General features: G+C 35.6%; 1 protein-coding gene across 1 annotated transcript in view; it reads left to right on the top strand.

The window, feature by feature from the left end:
* The window catches only part of LOC144958643 (chitin synthase chs-2-like), a 43,144-nt gene that overhangs the window by 3,004 nt on the left and 17,544 nt on the right, over positions 1–22,596 (top strand). The window contains exons 3-16 of the mRNA XM_078890746.1: positions 73–526; positions 2,100–3,058; positions 8,169–8,268; positions 9,019–9,185; positions 9,924–10,003; positions 11,399–11,507; positions 12,128–12,281; positions 13,210–13,356; positions 13,999–14,065; positions 14,699–14,899; positions 16,097–16,189; positions 17,047–17,261; positions 18,339–18,428; positions 19,189–19,512. Coding sequence (XP_078746872.1) covers positions 73–526; positions 2,100–3,058; positions 8,169–8,268; positions 9,019–9,185; positions 9,924–10,003; positions 11,399–11,507; positions 12,128–12,281; positions 13,210–13,356; positions 13,999–14,065; positions 14,699–14,899; positions 16,097–16,189; positions 17,047–17,261; positions 18,339–18,428; positions 19,189–19,512 — 3,160 coding nt within the window. The remainder of the gene's footprint in view (positions 1–72; positions 527–2,099; positions 3,059–8,168; positions 8,269–9,018; positions 9,186–9,923; positions 10,004–11,398; positions 11,508–12,127; positions 12,282–13,209; positions 13,357–13,998; positions 14,066–14,698; positions 14,900–16,096; positions 16,190–17,046; positions 17,262–18,338; positions 18,429–19,188; positions 19,513–22,596) is intronic.

Here is a 22,596-nt window from a genome sequence, read left to right as displayed (position 1 = left end):
CCCGACCGTCAACTTATCAGTTGTTGTTTTTTTTTTCAAAATATCTTATCAAAGTTATCTTCTCCTTTTCAGTCAAGACAGTATTGACGGCAAATCGCCTCCCTGGAAAACGTGGGACGTTTTCCGGATTGTGTCTCGGGTCAAGGACGTGACCTTGGACGACCAAACTATCAACAAATGTCGAAAAGCTCTCAAAGTTTTCGTCGGCCTCTTTATGACGATCGGTGTGTTAGTGTGTACCCTCATCGCCAAGACGTCTCTTCTACTCATCTCTTCCAACATCTATGTCAACGTGACACTTTTCTGCCACGAGCTTCCGGGTGGACGTCATTTCACATTCTGTGCCAGAGTGAGGCCGGAAAAGGTTACAGGGACTATTTATAGACTTTCCCAGAACGTGGAGGTTCGTTGGATATGGGCAATGTTTGTCCTAATCGTCACGCCTTACGTCCTCACCTTCATCAAGTGCTTGTGGAGAATTTGCTTCAAACGATCCAGAAGACCAACTTTGAAAGCCTGCATTGCTGTAAGTTGCTGTAAAATACTCAAAAGCAAAAAATGGGATTAGTTTTACAATGATAGAGAAGCTGTTGAATAACATTTTGGTATAGTCCATGGGAACTTGTTTAAATAGGGATAATGTTATAACAAGTCAGTCTCTTAATGATGTTAAACGTTGCACCTGTATAAAACTGCAATCTCATAATAATACATCATGTGTCTGTGTGGGGTTTTTTGGCCTCCAAAGATGGGCGGAGAGGTCACTATTGCAATGTTCTATATCCCTCTTTATCCGTTTTCCCTTCCACATTGCTCTCGTCTTTTTTACTTAATTGACATTATTCAGTCTTTTCCTGGTCTTGCTGAGAGGGAGGCAGTTGAATGCATTGTACCATTTTTGATAGGTGATATCGTCTCTGTGTCATGTACTGTTTTTGTTTTTGGTTTTGAACCTGTATTTTGTAAACATTTGAGTGTATCCTTCAAAGTGGGATCCTTTGCATGTACCTAGATTGGACATTTAGGTAATATCAAAATAAGCACATTGATTGATTAAACAAGTTTCCTTGTCTTGCTTTTTATTTAGTACTTCAGATCTAGAACCATCTCCTCATTATCTTTCATTTTACTGGCGCTGAAATTATCTAAAATTGTCGCAAGCGCCGCAAGACCCTTGAAAACAAGCAAACACTTTATGTGCCGATTTAGTCAGACAGCGAAGCGGTTTTCTAGTTTAATGGTTTTACACTTGGTTTCCTACCATTATTGTTGTTATTGTTCGTTCTAAATAAAAGCTGGTATTTTAGTATTGACTGTAACTATCCTTATAAAAAAACCCAATTCATCTCAAGCACGGTTACGATGATTGTTTTGGCTCCCTTTGGCCTTCACTGACTTTGATTTTTAAGACAAAGTCTCTGTATAGACTGAAAGACTTCCATAAGACTATAGGATGAAAAAGTCGTATGCTTGACCTATCTTTTCTTTCTTGTTTTTCATATCAGCTCTTATTATGTTGTATTCTTTATATCACCATTTGCTCGGTTTGACACCTTATACTCCAGTCGCCTAAAACACCAATACAACAATGATTTTAACCCTCTCCTTACCAACTATAGGAAAATCGTCACTTTCGTTACGATACAACCAACAATTTTCTTATTCAAAGTTCTTTTGTACATCATAAAATCTAAATAAAATGAACAGTGTGTTGTAGAGAATGTTTTGCTAAAGAAATTATGCATCGGAAGAACTTTACTGCTATTGTGTTTGAGCGATAAAAAATATATTTTTGTGTTAGTTGGGTGTGAAGTTATGGGGAAAATCCTGAAAATGGCTGGTAAGGAGAGAGTAAAGCAGGAAAATATGAATAGCAAGTATAGGCTAACGTTGTATGGTTCTAATTAAGAGACCAATGATATTTCTTAGCTTGGAAAACTCAATTGTAAATTTGATCCTATTGACTTTTACTCTAGTAGTTGAATATGTTTTGTCTTTGACATTACATACAATTTGATTGAATTGATGGATAACGTTGTGTTTGTTTTAACAACTTCATTTAGAATGAAATTAAATTGATTCTTTTCCATAACTTGCAGGTCTTTACCACGGAGACACTGGCATCCATCGGCGTGTCCATCTTTGCTTTCCAAGTTCTTCCGAATATGGACTCTCTACGTGGCCTCGTTTTGACTTTAGGGGTGGCCGTGTTGCCCTCTGTCTTCAAACTCTTCGACAGAGAAGATGAACAAGGCAGGAGTATCGTTACGTATGTTACTGACGTCATCGCTGTGCTAATCCAATTTTCAGTGTTAATTCTATGGCCCATCCATTTTCTCATCAATGAGATCAATATAGCCGAAGCTTGGGGAATCCCCGTTTCACTTTTACTTATATCCTGTGGTTACTGGGAAAACTATGTCAATAAATACACGTCTATAGGAATTATTGGACAAAAATTGAAAGATCTCAAGAAACAAACAAGAAGAATGCGTACAAAGATATATCTCTTTGTGAGTCTATGGAAAATTGTAGTCACTTTATTAACAATGACAGCCATCATCAGCGATTTCCACTCCCAGTGTGCTAAAGTTCTCTATTTTCTAGGCGACAACGGAATCAAAGGGTGCCCCCATCTCGTCTACCCGTACAACATTGCCAATGTGGAAGCCAAAAGCTACTTCGAGGATCCGTTCTGGGTGATGATGGTGCAGATTTTTGCGTCTCTACTTTGTTATTCCTTTGCCAAAACGGCCTGTAAGACTTTACTTCAAGTGGGGTCGTTCACTTTGCCTTTGACCCTCTCTCTGCCAATTCTTCTGGGCACTTTAATCTCTGACTGTGAGGCTTGGAAAGGCAACAGTTCAGAACCCTATTACATGTCCATGCCCACGTATCTTTTCTGGAACTGTGAGGTGGAGGGAGATTCGAGTCATTACTTGAGGGTTTTACTAAACGATTACTACTACCCTATCACCGTGGCTTGGTGGCTTAGCTTTGTATGGGTTACCTCCCACATCTGGTTCCCAAGAGTCGAAAAACTGGCACAGACGGAGAGGTGAGTGGTTATATTAGATCTTAGATATTCATATTCAGCCATGCACAATGTCTGATGTGGATGAAAGCTATATGTTATTATTGATATTCGTCACCGGCTGTCCATGTACTCCGTCACAATCATCTTTATATTTTTATTATTATTATTTTTTATTATTATTATTATTATTATTATTATTATTATTATTATTATTATTATTATTATTATTATTATTATTATTATTATTATCATCATCATCATCATCATCAACACCATCATCATGATCATCATCATCATGATCATCATCATCCTCATCATCATCATCATCATCATCATACTAATTGGGATCTTTTGACCTCCCATGGTGAGCAGGAGGTCACTTGCTATGTCTCCTATCCCTCTATTTGTTTTCTGAGATGCCTTCTGTCTTTGTCTTGAATGTGATTATTTGGTTTTGTCCTGGCCCTTGTCGAAATCCTTGGCTTAGAGGGAAACAGTCAATTGTATAGTGTAAGTTTTGTGAGGTTTTATTTTTTTTCCTTGCATATTACCTATTATGCACTATTAAATATTTTTAAATTTGAATATATATAAGGAATTGTAAACATTTCAGTGTATTCTTCTTAGTGGGGACCTATGCTTGTGTCTGGGTGAGACTATTAGGTGATCTTCAACTAAGTACACTGATGGTGTGCTCTTGGAATCTTCATCTGTTCCCTATTTGAACAATAGACATCTAGATAACCACGCCTCTCGGACAGTCGTCATGATGTAAAAAATGGCAGTGATTGGTAAACATAGCAAACTACACAGGTTTCACTATCGATAGTATTTGTATAAGTAAAATACCCACTGTTCAACGGCTTGAACAATAGAACCAACGCGGAAAACTGTGTAAACTTAAATGCTCATAATATAATCTAGAATATATTCTGTGATAACTTGTCACCTATTTGGAGGTATAAAAACAATAACAATGAGCAGAGAGGGATTCATATCATTCACGTTATTGTTTATGAACAACCAACCATGTTTGTCCGAGCACGTGTCATGATTTCCATGTTTTGTTTGGTCAAACAATCTACTGGTTAATAGCCTTCAACAGTCATGACGTCACTATCCTCGTAATGACGCATGGTAACTTAGTAACTGGCTCTAAACTATCGGGACAATGGCGGACGCCATTATGACATATTTCTCCGAGCCTAAAAGTGTGTCCAGAGGAGAAAAACATTATAAATATGAAAAGGTCTAGCCAGCATGAAGAATAAAAAGTACCGATTTTCTTTGTTTAGAACCAGGCTGCTCGCCGTTGCTTGGCGACGTGACATCAGACTACTGAATCCAATTCCCATTGTCTTGCTTTTTATTGCATACTTTTTATTGTAAACCTAGAATCTTTTCTAACTGTCCCTTTTCTTCTTTCTTACTGGCACTGAAATGACCTAGACGTGGCAAGCGGCGTAAAAAAGTCAAAGCAATCATTGTTATAATAATAATAATAATAATAATAATAATAATAATAATAATAATAATAATAATAATAATAATAATAATAATAATAATTATTATTATTATTATTATTATTATTATTATTATTATTATTATTATTATTATTATTATTATTATTATTATTACTATTATAATAATTATTATTATTATTATTATTATTAATATTATTATTATTATCATCATCATCATCATCATCATCATCATCATCATCAATAATAATGATATTTTTATTATTTATTTCCGTTTTCCGTCGTATTATTCTCCCTGTATCCGACATGATAAACACAAGAATGAGGACAATTCATATTAAACAACATTTTAAAGAGTTTGATGATTTCGCTGAGGGAAAAGATAATATACCTCACCACTCACAAATAGGCCAAAACACTTATTGATGCATTCTGTTAAGATTTTTTTAACTCATAGCATCCGCCAGGAGGATATGACGTCATAACACACAAAACTATATGTACCCTTCTTATTAATACCATTTTGTGAGAACTACTCATCTTTGCAAAAACTCTCAAACCTGGAACTTCGCGAAGAGGGCCAAATCTCTTCTCGGGTGAATATTTTCTGCATAGCTGCAGTCAGTAAGTATAGATAGTATGCGCTTGTCTAAGAAGCTCATAACATTGCCATCCGGAAGTTTAACAGATCAACACACAAAACTGTGTGCATCCATGAACGTTTATAGTCAGGTTAATACAGTTCAGTGAGCATTACTCATAAACGCGGATGGCAAAAAACAATAACAAAGACCTGAGTGACGTCATCTTCGAACTATCTATAGAGCAGACCTGTGACTGTGTCAGTGTCACGCGTCTGTGCATATGCTATTTTAGTATATTGTGGCCTGTCCTGAGGTGGAACAGGACTACTTCTTCTTGTCTGGGCAGCATATTATGGTAATAGAGATAGTGTGCGCTTGGCTAAGAAGCTCACAACATTGCCATCCAGAATTTTACGTCATCCACACAAAACCATGTGTAACCTTAAACGTTTATAGCCTCTTTAATACAGGTTAGTGAGAATTACTCATAAATATGGATGGCACAAAACAATGACAAAGACCAGAGTGAGTGACGTCCACTTTGTTCTATCTATAAGACAATTTGGGTTACTTTCCAACCGTTATTGTGGGGAGTAAATACTAATTCTTACAATGCAAAATAAAACGTAAGGTTCGTATTTCTTATCATTTGAATCCTATAAGATAACATGAAGTTTGTGTCACTCTGCTCTTTGTTATCGCTTTTTGCCATCCTGGTCCCTTTGCGTATGAGTCGAGTGCTTTACCAACTGAGCTATCGGAACCCCCTACACCAAAGCATTACTCAATATAAATTTCCACAAGTGGAGGAAGAAATGAAAATGTTGCTACTTGAAGCTTGAAGAATCAAAGTCATTCACCTCAACAACGTATATCTACTCACATCTCTTATTCGCCTTTAGGGTTTTGTTGACAAAGGGAAGACCCGAAACGTTCACATTATCTGTTTTCGTTGATTAAATTGAAGCTTCTATTCCAATTTCTATTGTTATTTAGAAGTGGATGAATAAAAATCATCTTATATCTTAATTGGAAACTTGTAGGTTTTGAAGTATAAAAACAAAACTCACTTTCCTTGGTAATGGCTCTAGTTTTCACTCAAATTCTGTTTAAGCTAACCTTCAAATTCAATTCTCAGCATTGGTTTACCCAACGTGCACCTATTTTCAGGTCTGATAACCGAACTCTACAATGAGCTTGATTTGTACCTAATGGACAATATTTTTGTTTTTTGTTTGTTTGCTTGTGTGTTTGTTTGTTTGTGCATTTGTTCTTGTTGTGTTTTTTAAGGGTATGTGTTTTTGTTAATTTATCTTAACAACGCCACTGCCACATTATCTCATTCGTCTGTGGTGTTTTATCCATGCTGTTTTGTTGATAAAGGGGAAATCCGAAACGTCCATTTCATCTGTTTTCGTATATTAAATTGAAGCTTACATTCAATTTCGCAATGTTATTTATCTCTTCGAGCTTCGAGTTGCACCATTTACATTCCCGATATAATAGCTGAATGAGTCGATGGGTGAAATATGTGACTTATCATCTCAAAACGGTTTTGTGTCGGAGTAAATCAGATGTAACAAGGAATTCTTACCATTAAAATTACGACTTTAGTTTTAGCACGTTTTTTAAAGTTTATCTTGGGTCCCGATATCTGCTCAGTTGGTAGAGCACTCGCTCCACACACAAAGGGACCGGGATCGATCCCGAATGAAGTCGATAAATATTTTTGTCTGAGCCCTCGTGTCCACACAGCTCTGATTGGGTAGCTGTGCCTGTTAGACCTGGCGGAAAGTACTTTACGATAGACTAGCGTCTTATCTAAAGTATAGTAAGAAATTGCCATTTTCCATTTCACGCAAAATAAAAACAAAATCAAACTGAGATATAAAATCCGGCTCGATGGGCCTAATGGAAATTACAATTGTCTCTTTCACGCTATACAAAACTGGGATAAACTCCTGCTCTAGGAGCCTCATGGCTTGGATGGGGTACAAGACGTTAGCTTACAGTTACATACTTACAAGCTTACAATTATAAGGACGGATAATATGAATTTTAATTTCATTCTTTAAAAAATGAAATGTCTCTTTAGCACTCAATAAAACATGTTATAAATGTAACTCAGGCATCATAATCTTTTCTCTATTTCATTTTTTTTCGCATCCAAACCACCCAGGCATTATATCATTTTAACCCTCTCCTTACCAACCATAGGAAAATCGTCATATTCGTTACGATTCAACCAACAATTTTACCATTCTGATTTCTTTTGTACATTACAAAATTTCAAGATTTTTAAAATTATAGCTATACAAACTTCACACTGGGTTGTACAGCTTTTTTTGCTGAACAATATTATGTATATAATGGACTTCTTTTATAACAACATAATATTTTTGTGTGAGGTGGTTGTGAAGTTTTGGGGAAAACTCTGAAAATGGATGGTAAGAAGAGAGTTAATTCTCTCTTTACCAGACAATTTGAGGATTTTCCCCAAAACTTCACACCAAACTGACACAAAAATAGATTTTTATCACTCAATCACAAAAGCAGTAAGTTCTTGCGAAACATAATATCTGTAGCAAAACATGTTTTACATCACACTGTTCATTTGCTTTAAATTTTATGGTGTCCAAGAGAAGTTTGAATAAGAAAAATGTTGGTTGTATCGTAACGAATGTGATGATTTTCCTATAGTTGGTAAGGAGAGGGTCAAAACGATGGGTCACATAATATACACATGCTATATTTTCTATACGATTTCAAGTCATAGCCTGCCCTCTTATTATTATTATTATTATTATTAATATTATTATTATTATTATTATTATTATTATTATTATTATTATTATTATTATTATTATTATTATTATTATTATTATTATTATTGTAAGTGTTGGTGGTATAACTGTTGTTGTATTTGTTGTGGTTATTGATGGTATCATTTTATTTTTTGGTTCCATTTACCTTTTTTTCTCACTTTCATGTATGTTGTCATCAAATTGTATGAATAATTGGCGAAAACCTAAGATTAAATAAACTTTGAAACTTATTTCTACTCAGGCTTTTTGTCCAACCGCTGTACTGCGGTGTGTTCCTTGAACAAGGACTCATGATAAACAGACGGAGGGATGACAGAGATAGGGAAAGCAAATCTGAGAAGGTAAGATTTTATTAAAATAGTATAAACAATTCCGAACGTTAATATGGAGCACGACTAGTGATCAGCCCGGATAGATTCCATCCACACTACTTTGTGTTCCTTCATCAGACCATATAGGGAACTAAAGTTCTATTTCATACTAAATTAGTCGCCAGATAGTCGTCATTTAAGAACTAGCATTTTTAAAATCACTCAGCAGTGTTTGGGTAGCTGGATTTTTCAGATCTTGCGGAAAGTACTTCGTCTTATCAAAAGGGTAGCAAGTAATTTCTATTATCCGTTTCACGCGAATGAAACAGGGATAAACGCCGAATTTATCTGCTTCTCCTTGTTTAACAATGTTATCTGAATGAATCTTCAATGTGTGGTGGTGTACATATTCTTCTCTCACTTATGTTTTAGGGGAATTTAAGAAATATTTGGTCCATTTTAAAACCTTATTACTGATATTATATGATATTATATGATATGATATGATACTTTTCAAATCGATATTGTTTTGTTGTATTTTTCTCCCCAAAGAAACAAACCCTTCAGTTCTTCCAGGCTATTATACTCTTACTTATGTTTTAGTGGCATTTAAGAAATAATTGGTCCATTTAAAAACCATATTACTGATATGATATGATATGATGTGATATGATATATGATATGATATGATATGATATGATATGATATGATATGATATGATATGATATGATATGAAGTTTTATATCTATATTGTTTTGTTGTATTTCTCTCCCCCCAAAGAAACAAGCCCTTCAGTTCTTCCAGGCAGAGCAACAGCGTGAGCTAGAAATGGGACTCAAACCTAGAGGCTCATTACGTACAGATATTACACCCATGATTTACATCTGCGCTACCATGTGGCACGAAACGGATAAGGAAATGGCACAGATACTCACGTCCATATTCAGGTGAGAGGATTCGGATTTTCAAAATAAATGAGCTATAGATAGCATGTGTTTGGCTAAAGAAGCTCACAACATTGCCAAAGGAAGTATAACGGACCAACACACAAAACTCTGTGAAACCACGAACGTTTATAGTCTGGATAATACAGTTAAGTGAGAATTACTCAGAAACGTGGATGGCAAAGAACAATAACAAAGACCCGAGTGACTTCAACTTTATTCTATCTATAAACCTGAGTGAATCAGTAAAAATTGTGGCCTTCCATGTCAGAACGGAATTGTGTATTCCCGTCTATTTTATGACTTTACACATTGAATAATGACTTGATCTTTTCATCAACTCTCAAAGTTTATCCAAGCTTCATTGTATGTCCCAGTGTTACACATTTTTATTTCCCGTCTATTTTACATAATATTATACAACCTGTCCAATTTTTTGTTATTGTAATTATATCTCAACTTCTCCAAGCTACACTTTCTGTCCCGATGTAATACATTTTGTTTTCCGGTCTATTTCATACATACAACCTGTTCTGGGTTTTTTAATTATTGTAAACAGCTCTCAAAGCTTCTCCAAGCCACACTTTCTGTCCCAATGTAAAACATCAATTTTATCTTAACGTCTCTTTCATTCATACAACTTGTCCATTGTTTTGTTAGTGTAATTATATCTCAATTTCTCCGAGCCACACATTATGTATATCCCAATGTTACTCATTTTGTCTTCCTGTCTTTTTTCAGAATGGATTTAGACCAATGCACTAGAAAACATGCCTTTGTCTTCTTTGATGTCGTCGATCCTTCCTACTATGAATTCGAAGGTAAGATGGCTTATGCTTCAATTCCTCAATCTATTTCTTCTTGACTGAGTATCAGCTACCCCAACCCCCAGTGATTGCACACATTCAGTCATTATTTCTAACATCAATAAGTTAATAGAATTCCCTCCCCACAATATAATGTAAATGTTGCTGCTCGAAGCTCGAAGAAATAAATAACAATGTGAAAATGAAAGTAAGCTTCAATTTAATTACAAAAACAGATCAAAAGAACGTTTCGGGTTTCCCCTTTATCAACAAAACAGGATAAATTAAACATTACAGATGAATGTAGTCTTTCATTCGTCCTGTTTTGTTGATAAAGGGGAAACCCGAAACGTTAATTTGATCTGGTTTTGTAATCAAATTGTAGCTTACATTCAATTTCACATTGTTATTTATCCCCACAATATATAAATTCTGACAGTCGTGAGATGTTCACTTGTCAATTAAAAAACATTTCTGTGACCAAAGGATATTATAATAGCTGTAGCTGTGATACGAGTACAAAGCTTTAAACAGACACCATCTCAAACCACACAAGTGTGCGTTCGTTTTCAGTATTGAAGCTGTAACGATATAAATTGGGTTAGATTGAAGTATTTTTGAGATATTCCATTCAGGAAATTCTTATGTATTGATAAAATGTGATATATGTACATTAGCGCATTTCTTGTCAGGTCTCACCATGCTCATACGCTTTATTACGATTTATTGATTAGCCAAGTACACCATAAACAGGCAGATTTCCATTTCATTCAGTACAAGTCATCTTTTAGGTTCCTTTTTGTAACAGCTCTCTTAAATTGAATATTACTGCTCTTTAAAATTTCATTATGTATCTAATATATAAATATGACCCTTTGAATTGAGCTTATCCTTTTGGCTGTATATTATTTTGTATATTTATCACATATTATGAAGAAATAGGCGGAAGAGATAAATAGATACGCTTTTCATTTGTACTAGAAGACGAGAGTTTGAGTATGTTTTCGGCATATCTTTTTTTTTCTTGAGCAATAATTTTATTCCCAAGATATTGCTGCTGTGGCTCGATTTTTCACGTCATCTCACAAAATTCAAACGATTTTAAACGTGGTCTAATAGGTGAAAGTAATCTTGGAATATTCCGGTCTCGAGGTTGTGTCCAAGTACAAAATGGACGTCTTACAGGCGACTGGGACTGTATGAAATAGAAATAAGTCTTTATATGGATTGTTCGATTCTTTTCCATTTTTATCTGGGTTTTTTATTAATGTATTGGCTTTTCCTAGGAATAGACCTGAAGAAAAGTTTTCCTGACAATGAGCATGAGTAAAAGAAATGTCATCTTTTTAAAAGAGTTATGTTCATTTGTCACACCGCCTCATATGTCCTTCCCTAATTCAATCCCATCAGCCCACATATTCTTTGACGATGCCTTCCAACCCCATGATGACGAAGATTATGAATTCCACGTCAACCGATTCGTCAAATCTCTGGTCAAGGTCATTGACACAGCTGCCAGGTAAGACTACAGGATTCTTGAAATCTTGATTTGATTTGATTTTGTATTGTTTTTTGTTGTTTTCAAATTCTCGTCTGACCACGTCAGATCAATTGATATTGAAGACAATTAGATAGAATGTGAACTCACTTGGCGACAGCCTACACCTGACCCAGACAGAGAGAGAGAGAGAGAGAGAGAGAGAGAGAGAGAGAGAGAGAGAGAGAGAGAGAGAGAGAGAGAGAGAGAGAGAGAGGGAGGGAGGGGAGGTAAGTAGTTGGCAGTCCGTCAGAGCCATTAGACTAATGAAGCCGAAGTTTATCCCAGTTCCTATTGCGTGAAACGGAATAGCAAGTCCTTGTTAACATTGTGACAGGAGGCTAGTAATTTCCTCCAGATCTAACAAACACAGCTTACTCAATCACTGCTGAGTGGACGGTGTGAGGGATTGGACAAAAATCTCGTCTCCCCCGGAATCGATCTTGGTCAGTCCCTTTTGAATAAGATAAGTGGTCTACCAACTAAGTTATCGGAAACCCCAAGAGAGCGGGAAAGCCGACAGCAATAATATATCTCAATTCATTTTTGTTGCTTTCTCAATTCTCAATGTTCTGACTCCCGGTCTATCTCTTTCCACACAGCGCCGTCCATCGTGCCGAGGTCAAAATGGACCCACCCACCAAGTATCCCACACCGTACGGCGGGCGACTGGAATGGACACTCCCTGGACACAATAAACTGACCGTCCACCTAAAGGATAAGATGAAAATAAGGCACAAAAAACGTTGGAGTCAGGTTAGACATATGTGACCCATCGTCTCAAAACGGTATTATGGCGGAACGAACCAGATGCTTAAAAGCCAAATTTAATGTTAAGCTGGTCAAAAATATAAATTGTTGGCATTAGCACCCTAAAATATGGTATCCATTCTCCTCAATAAAACGTACAAACTCAACACAAGTCTGATATTTCTGGCTATAAAATCAGTTTTCAACATCTTAACCAACCCGACTTAATACCGTTTTGAGGCGAAGGGTCACATATGCTTTCTTGTAGCTTCCATATTCTACATAATGCAATAAGTTATTTCCATGATTGTTTACCTCCCATGTTTCCCAAGATTTAATAACCGCTTTTATCTTTTGAACTTGGGATTGTTTAATAAATTCATTCGTCCGTTTTCTTTCTTTTTCCTTTCTACTATTATTTTGTTGACTGCAGTTTACAAAAGTAAATTGTTGTTGTTTTTTTAAACCATGATTGATGTTTGATGATGTTTTCATCGTGTTCTTTTGAGATATCACATTATAGTTATGATTTCATAGATAAACCTTGAAAACTAAATCTATTACTTCACGGTCCCATCATAACCCCAAACTTATAATATGTCGCAGTTAGCTAAATTCTTAACACTTAATTAAAAAATGATAGAGTGATAACACCTTTAAGTTACTGATACAAACCGTAGCCATCGGTAACTTATAGCCTGACACTGACCAAAAAATGACGTCAGAATGCCAGTCTTTGGCCACAAAAGAAAACAAATCGTGAGTTGTATTCAATAATTCAATCAATGGGACCACTTGTTTCCATGAGCACTACTAACAACAACTCACTAGGCGGTGCAAAAAACAAATAATGACGTCAAAATGCCAGTCTTTTTGGGTTTCAGTGTCAGGCTATAACTTAAGAATGGCTACGTACAAACCCACTCTCTTCCAGGTCATGTACATGTATTATCTACTCGGCCATCGACTGGTAGCCCAGAAACTTCCAGACGCCAGACGCAAGCAGACGATAGCAGACAACACCTATCTCCTGACGCTGGACGGTGACGTTGATTTCAAACCCTCGGCTGTACAGTTGTTGGTAAGGAATTGTAAAGTCTGATGGATTCAATAGAAACGGCCATAATTTTACGATGTTTGTTAAGTAATTCTTCGGGCAAGTTTAAAGTATTAACCAAATCACGATTATTGTTCGAAATTAGCAAATTTGGAATTCAGAGATCAAGGAAAAATAGAAAAGACTCTTAAGTCATTGTCTAATCCAAGTGGTTCAAATGTTCATACTGTTTGGCCATCTAGGCAAACGAGGAATTCCAAAGGTATTCTGCAACATCTGAACTGTAAAATTATCGATGGTTCAAATAACCACAGTTGAGTCCTTGGAAAAAGCTCTTTACTCATATTCTCTTATCCGTATTCAGGTGTAAAATGAGTTCCTGGCCGTTAACAGCGTTGTCTATGACGAAAAGAAATTATAATATCGCCTAACAGGCGTCATGTCTCGTTCTAAATGTTACTTGTTGGTCAGGGACCTCTTGTAAAGCGCTTTGAGCACGTTTAGTGGATATCGCTCTATATAAAAGCTCAAGTTTTTTAATTTAAAAAAATCTTAGAACTGATAGGATTTTCCAAGGCCAGGGATAGAACGATATGCATTTTTAAGTGCTTTGAACAGTTGTATCCATTTCCTTTGTTTACAGTTTCGTTTCAATTTCTGAAATAGGTTGACCGAATGAAAAAGAACGAGAAAGTGGGAGCGGCCTGTGGTAGAATACACCCAACGGGATCGGGTAAGGTTTAGGTTCAAACATGTGCACTATTAGATGAATGCCTTATCACAGATCCTATCCCTTCGTCATGTCCAACACCTTGAACACTTAAGAGGACAACACACATGTAAACACTATTTTTATGGCTCGGTGGTTTCTACGAGTGAACAAAACTCACAAAATCACTCAATTCATTAAAACAACAAGCCACAACACTCAATATATTAATCTCATCGGAAAGGGCTTTATTATCATTCTTTGTCCACGAATCAAGGAACTGAAATTGGTAACTAATGCATTCACTTAATATCACTTTATACAGCAAATCGTTTGGGACAAGAGATGTTGATTTTATTCCATCCTTCATTTGTCATAGATGTTACTACAGAATATCATTTTTGTAGCCGAGACTTGAAAATGTTTATAAAAACCTTTTAAAAAGTTTCCAGATTCTTTTTTTGCCAATTAAAACAAGACTGTTTATTAAACTTTATTACTCTGTACAAATTCTGTGAAAAGATAAATACTTCTTTTTTTTCATTTGTTTGTCTTTTTTTTATTTTTTACTTGTGACTTTTCTTGCTTACACATTGATATTTTACTGACATTATGACAATAACCCATAGATATATAAATTGTCCATTGCTTACCCAGGTCCAATGGTGTGGTACCAAAAGTTTGAGTATGCCGTCTCCCATTGGCTACAGAAAGCTACAGAACACATGATTGGCTGTGTGCTGTGTAGTCCCGGATGTTTCAGTTTGTTCCGAGCCTCAGCTCTGATGGATGACAATGTGATGAGAATGTACGCAACTACATCGACTGAGGCCAGACATTATGTCCAGTATGATCAAGGTATTGTCTTAAAACCTCTAAATAGAATCCGATTATCTGCTTTGCCGTTTTATTAACATAACATGACTAATGGTTTAATTTAGAATCGTATCTTTTAAATGCCTTTGATATGAAGAATACAAAGTGATTTATCAATAACATCATCAATGAATAATTAAACCAAGGAGTAAGAATATATTACTGGTTATATTGAAATCTTAGTTTAATACAACTCTCAGTCGATCAAAGTTTTAAAACTATCCAGAGAATATGCATTCTTTATTTCCAATCTAATCTTCTTCTTCTTCAAGTACCAAGTCTGTGCCAGATATCGGTGATCATGGTACGACATTCATCTCTCTGATCAGATAACCTAAAAAAAACTAATATTACTCTTCTCTTTCTTTGTCACCCAGCTGTTCAAATTATTCAAATATGTTTTTCTTGGTCTACCTTTTCTCTTTTTAGCTTCTATCTTTCCTGTGAGAGCAAGATGTTCAATACCTTTATTGAATTACAGTCTAATGTTCAATTTGCTTATTTGATAATGGGCAACCAAAATGTTTCAGTGTTTATTATTACTCATATAAGGAAAAATAAAACATTTGAATATCTCTAGTTTAAAGTACAAAAGAATTCGTGATGATTTTATAGATTGATGCGCATAATTGTTATAGTTGTTTAATCATAATTCATCACTCTCTAGTCTCTACCGTAACGTTTACAAGAGGAGATAAATTTAAACTTTACTTATCCAGCTGTAATACTAACGTTAGACAAAATCGTTAATGTTTTGTACCTAATTAAACATTAGATTGTCAAAAGCTGAGGAACGAGACCTTTTTTCTAATAACGATCAATGAATGTGTATTGTATGTCAAAGATTTATATTACAAGATGATGAACCAACCATTGTCAAGTGCACAAAGGACAACCATGAATCCCTCCTTAACTTGAGATAATTATCATTGTGCCATGGTTGGGGAAACTAAAATAATTTTTATTCTCTTTCCTATTAGCTGTCAAGCTCTTATGTGCATGATTTATCACTACAACAAAAATTGCAACTTTCTATTGATAACATAATCCTCCCTACACATCTTGTAACCTGAATTCATAAAATTTTGTTGTTTAATAAGCAAACGCAACTGTCTCTATTATTCATTAATTGTATTTTTTAACTGGTTTTGACTTCCGGTCGTGTATTTCCTGCACCAGGAGAGGACAGATGGCTGTGCACATTACTACTCCAGCAAGGATACAGAGTGGAGTATTGTGCTGCTGCTGATGCTCTCACCTACTGCCCTGAGGGTAAATCTCTACCATTTGTCACATTAAGTTCAGTCTTTTACACTAAAGATAAAGATATCAACAAGTGTGTATGAAAGGTGTCAGATAAAGCAAGAAAGAAAAATAGAAGAAAAAAATCATCCCAAATTGCTACTAGCACGTCTGACCGGTAATCAGAAGGTCTGAGGTTCGATCCCCAGTCGAGGTCGACTGATTTTTTGGGATGTTTTTTTTCTTCTAATTTTCTTTCTTGCTTTGTCTGGCACCTTTCATACACACTTGTTCAGATCTTTATCTTATACTGGTGCCTGCTCCTTAATGTCTATAATTTGGTCTTTTACACTAGGGATTTTGTTTTATTTTCATATGATAAACTTAGCTATGTATGTATTGAGATTTTTAAAATTCAAATTCTTTGGGGTTTTTTTAAAACTCTCTCCTTACATGCCAATTTCAGAATGTCCTCCAAACTCGATACCCACAGAACACAAAAATAGATTTTTTAAATACTCAAACACAAAAGCAGTAAGTTCAAACTGTACATAAATTTGTTCCGCAAAACGAGCTATGCAACACGATCTTGGGTTTTTGGGAATTTGTTTTAATTTGTTGTTTGATTTTTTATTTTTTATATAACTATCATGCTTTATTTTTTAATTTTGTGATCAAAAGAAATCAGAAAGAGAAAAATGTTGGCTGTAACGTAACGAATGTGACGATTTTCCTGCAGTTGGTAAGGAGAGGGTTTGTATCAATAATTATTAACAATACTACGTTTCGATGAGTCGAGATAGTTTTATTTCTGTACTGAGACAACGATTATAAAAAAATCGATTTCTTTTGGGTATGTTAATAACTATTACGATTACCTCTCCTAGGATTTGATGAGTTTTACAACCAACGACGACGGTGGACGCCGTCCACTATGGCGAACGTGATGGACATTTTGATGTCATGGCGGCTACTCATCACCAAGAACGACAACTTCAGCACTCCTTACGTCCTCTACCAACTCCTCCTCTTCGTCTCCTCCCTCCTCACTCCCGCCACCATCTTCCTCCTCATCGTCGGCGCTTTCAACACAGCTTTTAAGGTAATCGGGGAATTTAAAAAAAAAACAACTTTATATAAAAAAATATAACAGCCATTTCGTATTTCCGATTTTAAAAACTTTAAATCGCTCTTTTTGAGCAGCCGTTCACCCTGTCACAATACTGTTTAGATGCGGTTGGTCACAAATACTCAAAAACCGATCCCACCAATCCTTCTTCAGTCTAACAAGCATTGGGAAATTTCTATTTTCATTTCTATCATTCAGGGCTTCTTTAATTGTATACACCTGCTTATCCACTCCGATCCCAAAATGAATAAATGTTCCCATGTTCAACTATCTCTAGTTGAAAAAAAAAGTCTCTCTGTTGGGGCCCCAACATGATGGAACAATTTAGGTTGAGAAATCATAGACGCCCCTGAAATCAGTAAATTTAGGAAACTTTAAAACATTACATTTCAGGCAGGTTCTTGAGCAGTACAAGTACAGGCTTGTCTTACCTATTATTCTTGTTCTCTTTGTATGTATAGCGCCTTAGAGCACTTTCTGGATTCTGCGCGCTGTGTACATTAATAATCACATGACATTGCGTTATATTTTCAAGTTCGATTGAAAGCTGGTTTTCTGTGGTGTCTTTATTTTTTCTCTAATTTTTGTCTGCTATGTACCTGTATTGTATACAACATCTATTTTTGGCGCAAAAGGCATCATTTTATTTTTATACACGGATGGATAAATTATGGTTGGATGGATGCTGGATGTACCCTTGTCTATATGGAGTAGTTTAGACACGCCTATAATAGTCGTGCGCCCAGAACCCTCTGTCCATTGAGTGGCAGATAAGCATATAACTAACTGTTTATTATCATTATTTATATTTCAGAATTTAGAACGTATAAATAAAAAAACACCAATAATTTCTATATACATACATTGTTTGTTTGCCCTATGGCTTATCTTCTAAACGTTTTGCTTATTTGTCACTGGAGAAAGTGGTAATCAAGGGATATTGCTTGAGACATTTTAAAAGTTGTGATCTATTTTTCACTCTTGTAACGTAGATAATTATCATTTCATTTAACCAATTAAAATCTCTATCATATTCAATTTGTTCCACAGGAAATTGATTTAGTCGACGCCCTGTTTATAAACCTATCGCCCGTGTTATTCTTTCTAGTCATTTGTTTGTTTGCACGGACTAAAATACAGGTAAGAATGAATTGTATTCAGAACAAAAAAACATTTTCCACTTTTTAAAAAAAAACCTTCATAATCACATGATCCATCGAGCTGAAAATTTATCCCAGTTTGTATGTATGTTGTTGTTTTGTTTGTTTGTTTATTTGCTTGCTTGTTGTTTTGTTTTGTTTTTTTTTTTTGGTTTTTTTTTTTTGGTTTTTTTTTTTTTTTGTTGTTTTTGTTTTTTTGTTTTTTTGGGGGTTTTTTTGGTGTGTTATGTTGGGTTTTTTTTTGGGGGGGGGGTTTGTTTGTTTCTTTTTAAATTAAACAATTGGTTTATACCAATGCTTGTAAACCTTGGATTTGGACACTAGACATGGCAACAGATCACATAACATTTGATTTGACTACAAACAGATAAACGCATATTTCTTCCTCCTTTGAATTGCTCGTACTTTGGACAAAATGGGTGATTCCTGTTGACATCAAGCAACGAGTTTGATGGATTATTTATATTCGTTCGTGGAATACCAAGGCGACAGAATCTAATGGTGCATTTGAGAAAGGGCGTAATTTTTATATATATATATATATATATATTTATTTTTGCAGTGCTTTTACTATACCTACATTAGTTTATGTTTTTTAACCTCCACTCCCACTCCCAATCAACACACACACACATACACACACACACACACACACGCATACACAGATACACACACCACAGCCAAATTCAAGCTTTCAATATTTTGATTAACCATCAAATTCAATCTTTGCCCCCCAACAGTTAGCAGTGGCGGGTGTTTTGTCCATCGCCTACGCGCTTCTAATGATGATCGTGGTTGTTGGTCTGGTCCTGGAGATGAAGAAGGACGGGATATGCGCTCCAACCACGGTGTTCACCATCTGTATATCCGCCATATTCGTCATTTCGGCCTTGATGCACCCACTCGAGTTCTCCAATATTTTCCACGGACTCCTGTATCTGTTGGCGGTACCGTCTATGTCTATGTTGCTCATGATATATTCCATCACAAACCTCAACATTGTCTCCTGGGGCACGAGAGAGGTCAACACTGAGCAGCAAGTGGTTGATGACCAACATACCACGGTAGGTTGTAGGTTTGGTAGAATTTATGGATACTGTGTGCTTGGCTAAGAAGCTCACAACATTGCCATCCGGAAGTATAACGGACAAACACACTATACACACTGGGTGCTCTTGGTGCCCTATCCGCACCATTTACCTTTGCCTTATTTATCCGCAGGTGCCTTTGAGAAAAGTATACTTTTAGACTACCTTATACATTTTCTGTTCTTTCAATGCGTCACAAACGCCGTAAAATTCTTTAAAACAAAGAAACCAACCCTTGACATGGAATAATTGAAGAACACAAGCTTGTTTCGCTCTAGACTATATCAGTACGGAAAATTACTTAAATGTTTGTGATATTCTAAAAGATTCAATTATTTGTCTTTGGGAATTAATTCTGCAATTCTACCAAACAATACGTTAAACCAATATGTCTGTAACTTCTAGGCAATGTTCGCAAAATCCCATTCTTCTAGAACTTTAATCAACGATAGAAATGTGTTAAATAAGTGGTGGGCTATTTATTATGTTGGAATTTCCCCGAAGATAAAGATCACCCAGACCAAAGCATTTTGGAGCACCTAGTATTACTAAAAGTCAATAACTTTATTATCCAAAACAGAATTACCATGATATAATGCCTATCTTCTTAATTGTCAACGAATGGGATATAAGCGTGGTCCTCATTTACAAATACAAATACTAGATATTATTGCTGCGGCGCTTCTGTTATTTTTACAATTATTATTATTATTATTATTATTATTATTATTATTATTATTATTATTATTATTATTATTATTATTATTATTATTATTATTATTATTATTATTACTATTATTGTAAGTATTGGTGGTATTACAATGTTGTATTTTTATTATTATTTATGGTATCATTTTATGCTTTGGTTTCATTTACCTTTTTTTCTCACTTTCATGTCTGTTGTCATCAAATTGTATGGATTATTGATTAAAATAAAAGTTATTTTTGTTTGTCTTATTTTGACAATGGAACTGGTACTTATCATAGCAGACCTGCCTACTTGAAATAGGAAAATGTAATAAGTAGTTTTCATGGTAAATAACATCGTAGACATTTTAACTACCCTTAAAAACCACCAGTTTGTCCTTATAATGCGTGGGGGGAAATATTTTAACTCTATGTGATAGCTCTGGCACCAGAACTTCGTTTTCAAGAAATGACATTGAATTAAAAACCTTTATCATATCCAGCTCGGGATTTAGCCGTAGTACTACGGGAATTTTCGTGGTAGTGAGGAGGTCTGTTGTGATGGGTATCAATATCTTATTTTATTTTTTATTTTTTTTTTTTAAATGAGAAAAACTGATTGGAAATGTAAACGTGATGGTGATAGTGGTAGTGATAATGGTAATGGTGGTGGTCGTAACGGTGATGATTGGGGTGTAGTGATGATGGTAATATTATTATTGTTATTATGTCGTCTCCAACTAAAAGTTGTGATTTAGACCCCTTAAATACTGCCATTTTAAAAAAATGCATTGATGTAATTTTAACACCATTTACATGTATTGTTAATAATTCGTTGCAGTCAGGTGCTGTACCAGACATTTACAAAGTTGCTCATGTCAAACCCCTTTTGAAAAAACCTGATCTCGATAAAGAGAACTTAAAAAACTATCGCCCTGTCTCTAATCTTCCTTTTCTCTCTAAGATCTTAGAAAAGCTTGTTTTGAAACAATTACTGTCTCATCTTAAAAATAATTGTCTTGAAGAAAAATTTCAGTCTGCTTATAGGCAACATCATTCGACGGAAACCGCACTTGTTAGGGTTGTTAATGATCTCCTCTCTGTTATAGACAATGGTTCATGTTCTTTGCTGAATTTGCTTGACCTATCGTCTGCTTTTGATACTATTGATCACAATCTTCTTCTCAAACGTCTTGAAATTACTTATGGCGTGTCTGGTGCAGCGCTTGATTGGTTTAGGTCATATTTGTTTAATCGTAAACAGATTATTACGGTGGATGAATATAGATCGGAGGAAATCTTTCTTGATTGTGGGGTTCCCCAGGGTTCAGTACTTGGACCCGTTCTTTTTGTTTTGTACGTTGGCCCTCTGTCTAAAATCATCAGAAGTTTTGGTCTGTCTTACCATCAATACGCTGATGATACGCAATTGTACTGCGTTTCCAATATGAGAAATTTACAAGAAGTATCAGCCAATAGTAAAAATTGTATCCAAAGTGTTAAGAAATGGATGAATGAGAACAGACTTAAACTGAATGATGATAAGACGGAGGTGCTGTATGTGGGGAACAGGAAGTGGAAAAGTGAAACAGATTTGAAGTTGGGGGATGCCTCTATTCAAATTGTTGACAAAGTGAAAAACCTTGGCACATTCTTAGACTCTGGACTGTCGATGGAGCATCAGGTTAATAATTTGGTTAGATCTCTCTTTTTCCAACTAAAAAAGATTGCTTCCATTAGACGGTTCATATCTGAGGATGTGACCAAGCACCTGGTTGTGTCCCTCGTACTATCGAAATTGGATTATTGTAATGCTCTGTTGTTTGGCGTTTCGCAATACAATCTGAAACGTCTTCAGATTGTCCAAAACAGCGCTGCCAGACTAGTATTTATGAAGCGTAGGTGCGACTCTGCCGGACCTCTACTTCATGACCTGCATTGGCTGCCTGTTGAGAAAAGAATTAAATTCAAAGCTTGTGTTTTAGTGTATCGTTGTCTTGAAGGTACTGCCCCTTCCTACCTTTCAGAACTAATTGAAAGATATTCAAAACCCCGCCCCTTACGTTCGGCCAGTGATTCCACAAAACTAGTTGTCCCTCGAATTCGGAAAAATGCTGGAATGAGATCCTTTTCTCATTTCGGACCCTCTATTTGGAACGCCTTACCGCAGAGCATTCGTGAAAAAGAATCTTTGTCTATTTTTAAACGTTCGCTTAAAACATATTTGTTTCGATTTTAGTAGATGGTATGAGAAGCAAGATAGGTTTGGTTTGTGTTGTGTGTTGTGTTGTGTGTGTGTATGTGTGTGTGTGTGTGCTTGTGTGTGTGAATGAGTATGTTTCAGCCAAAGTAATTTGTAATTTAAGCGCTTAG

This window comes from Berghia stephanieae, chromosome 13 (genome assembly GCF_034508935.2).
Source record: "Berghia stephanieae isolate SIO BIC M18660-M18661 chromosome 13, UCSD_Bste_1.3, whole genome shotgun sequence".
In the NCBI taxonomy this organism is placed as follows: Eukaryota; Metazoa; Mollusca; class Gastropoda; order Nudibranchia; family Aeolidiidae; genus Berghia; species Berghia stephanieae.
This window is presented reverse-complemented; position numbering and strand designations above follow the sequence as displayed.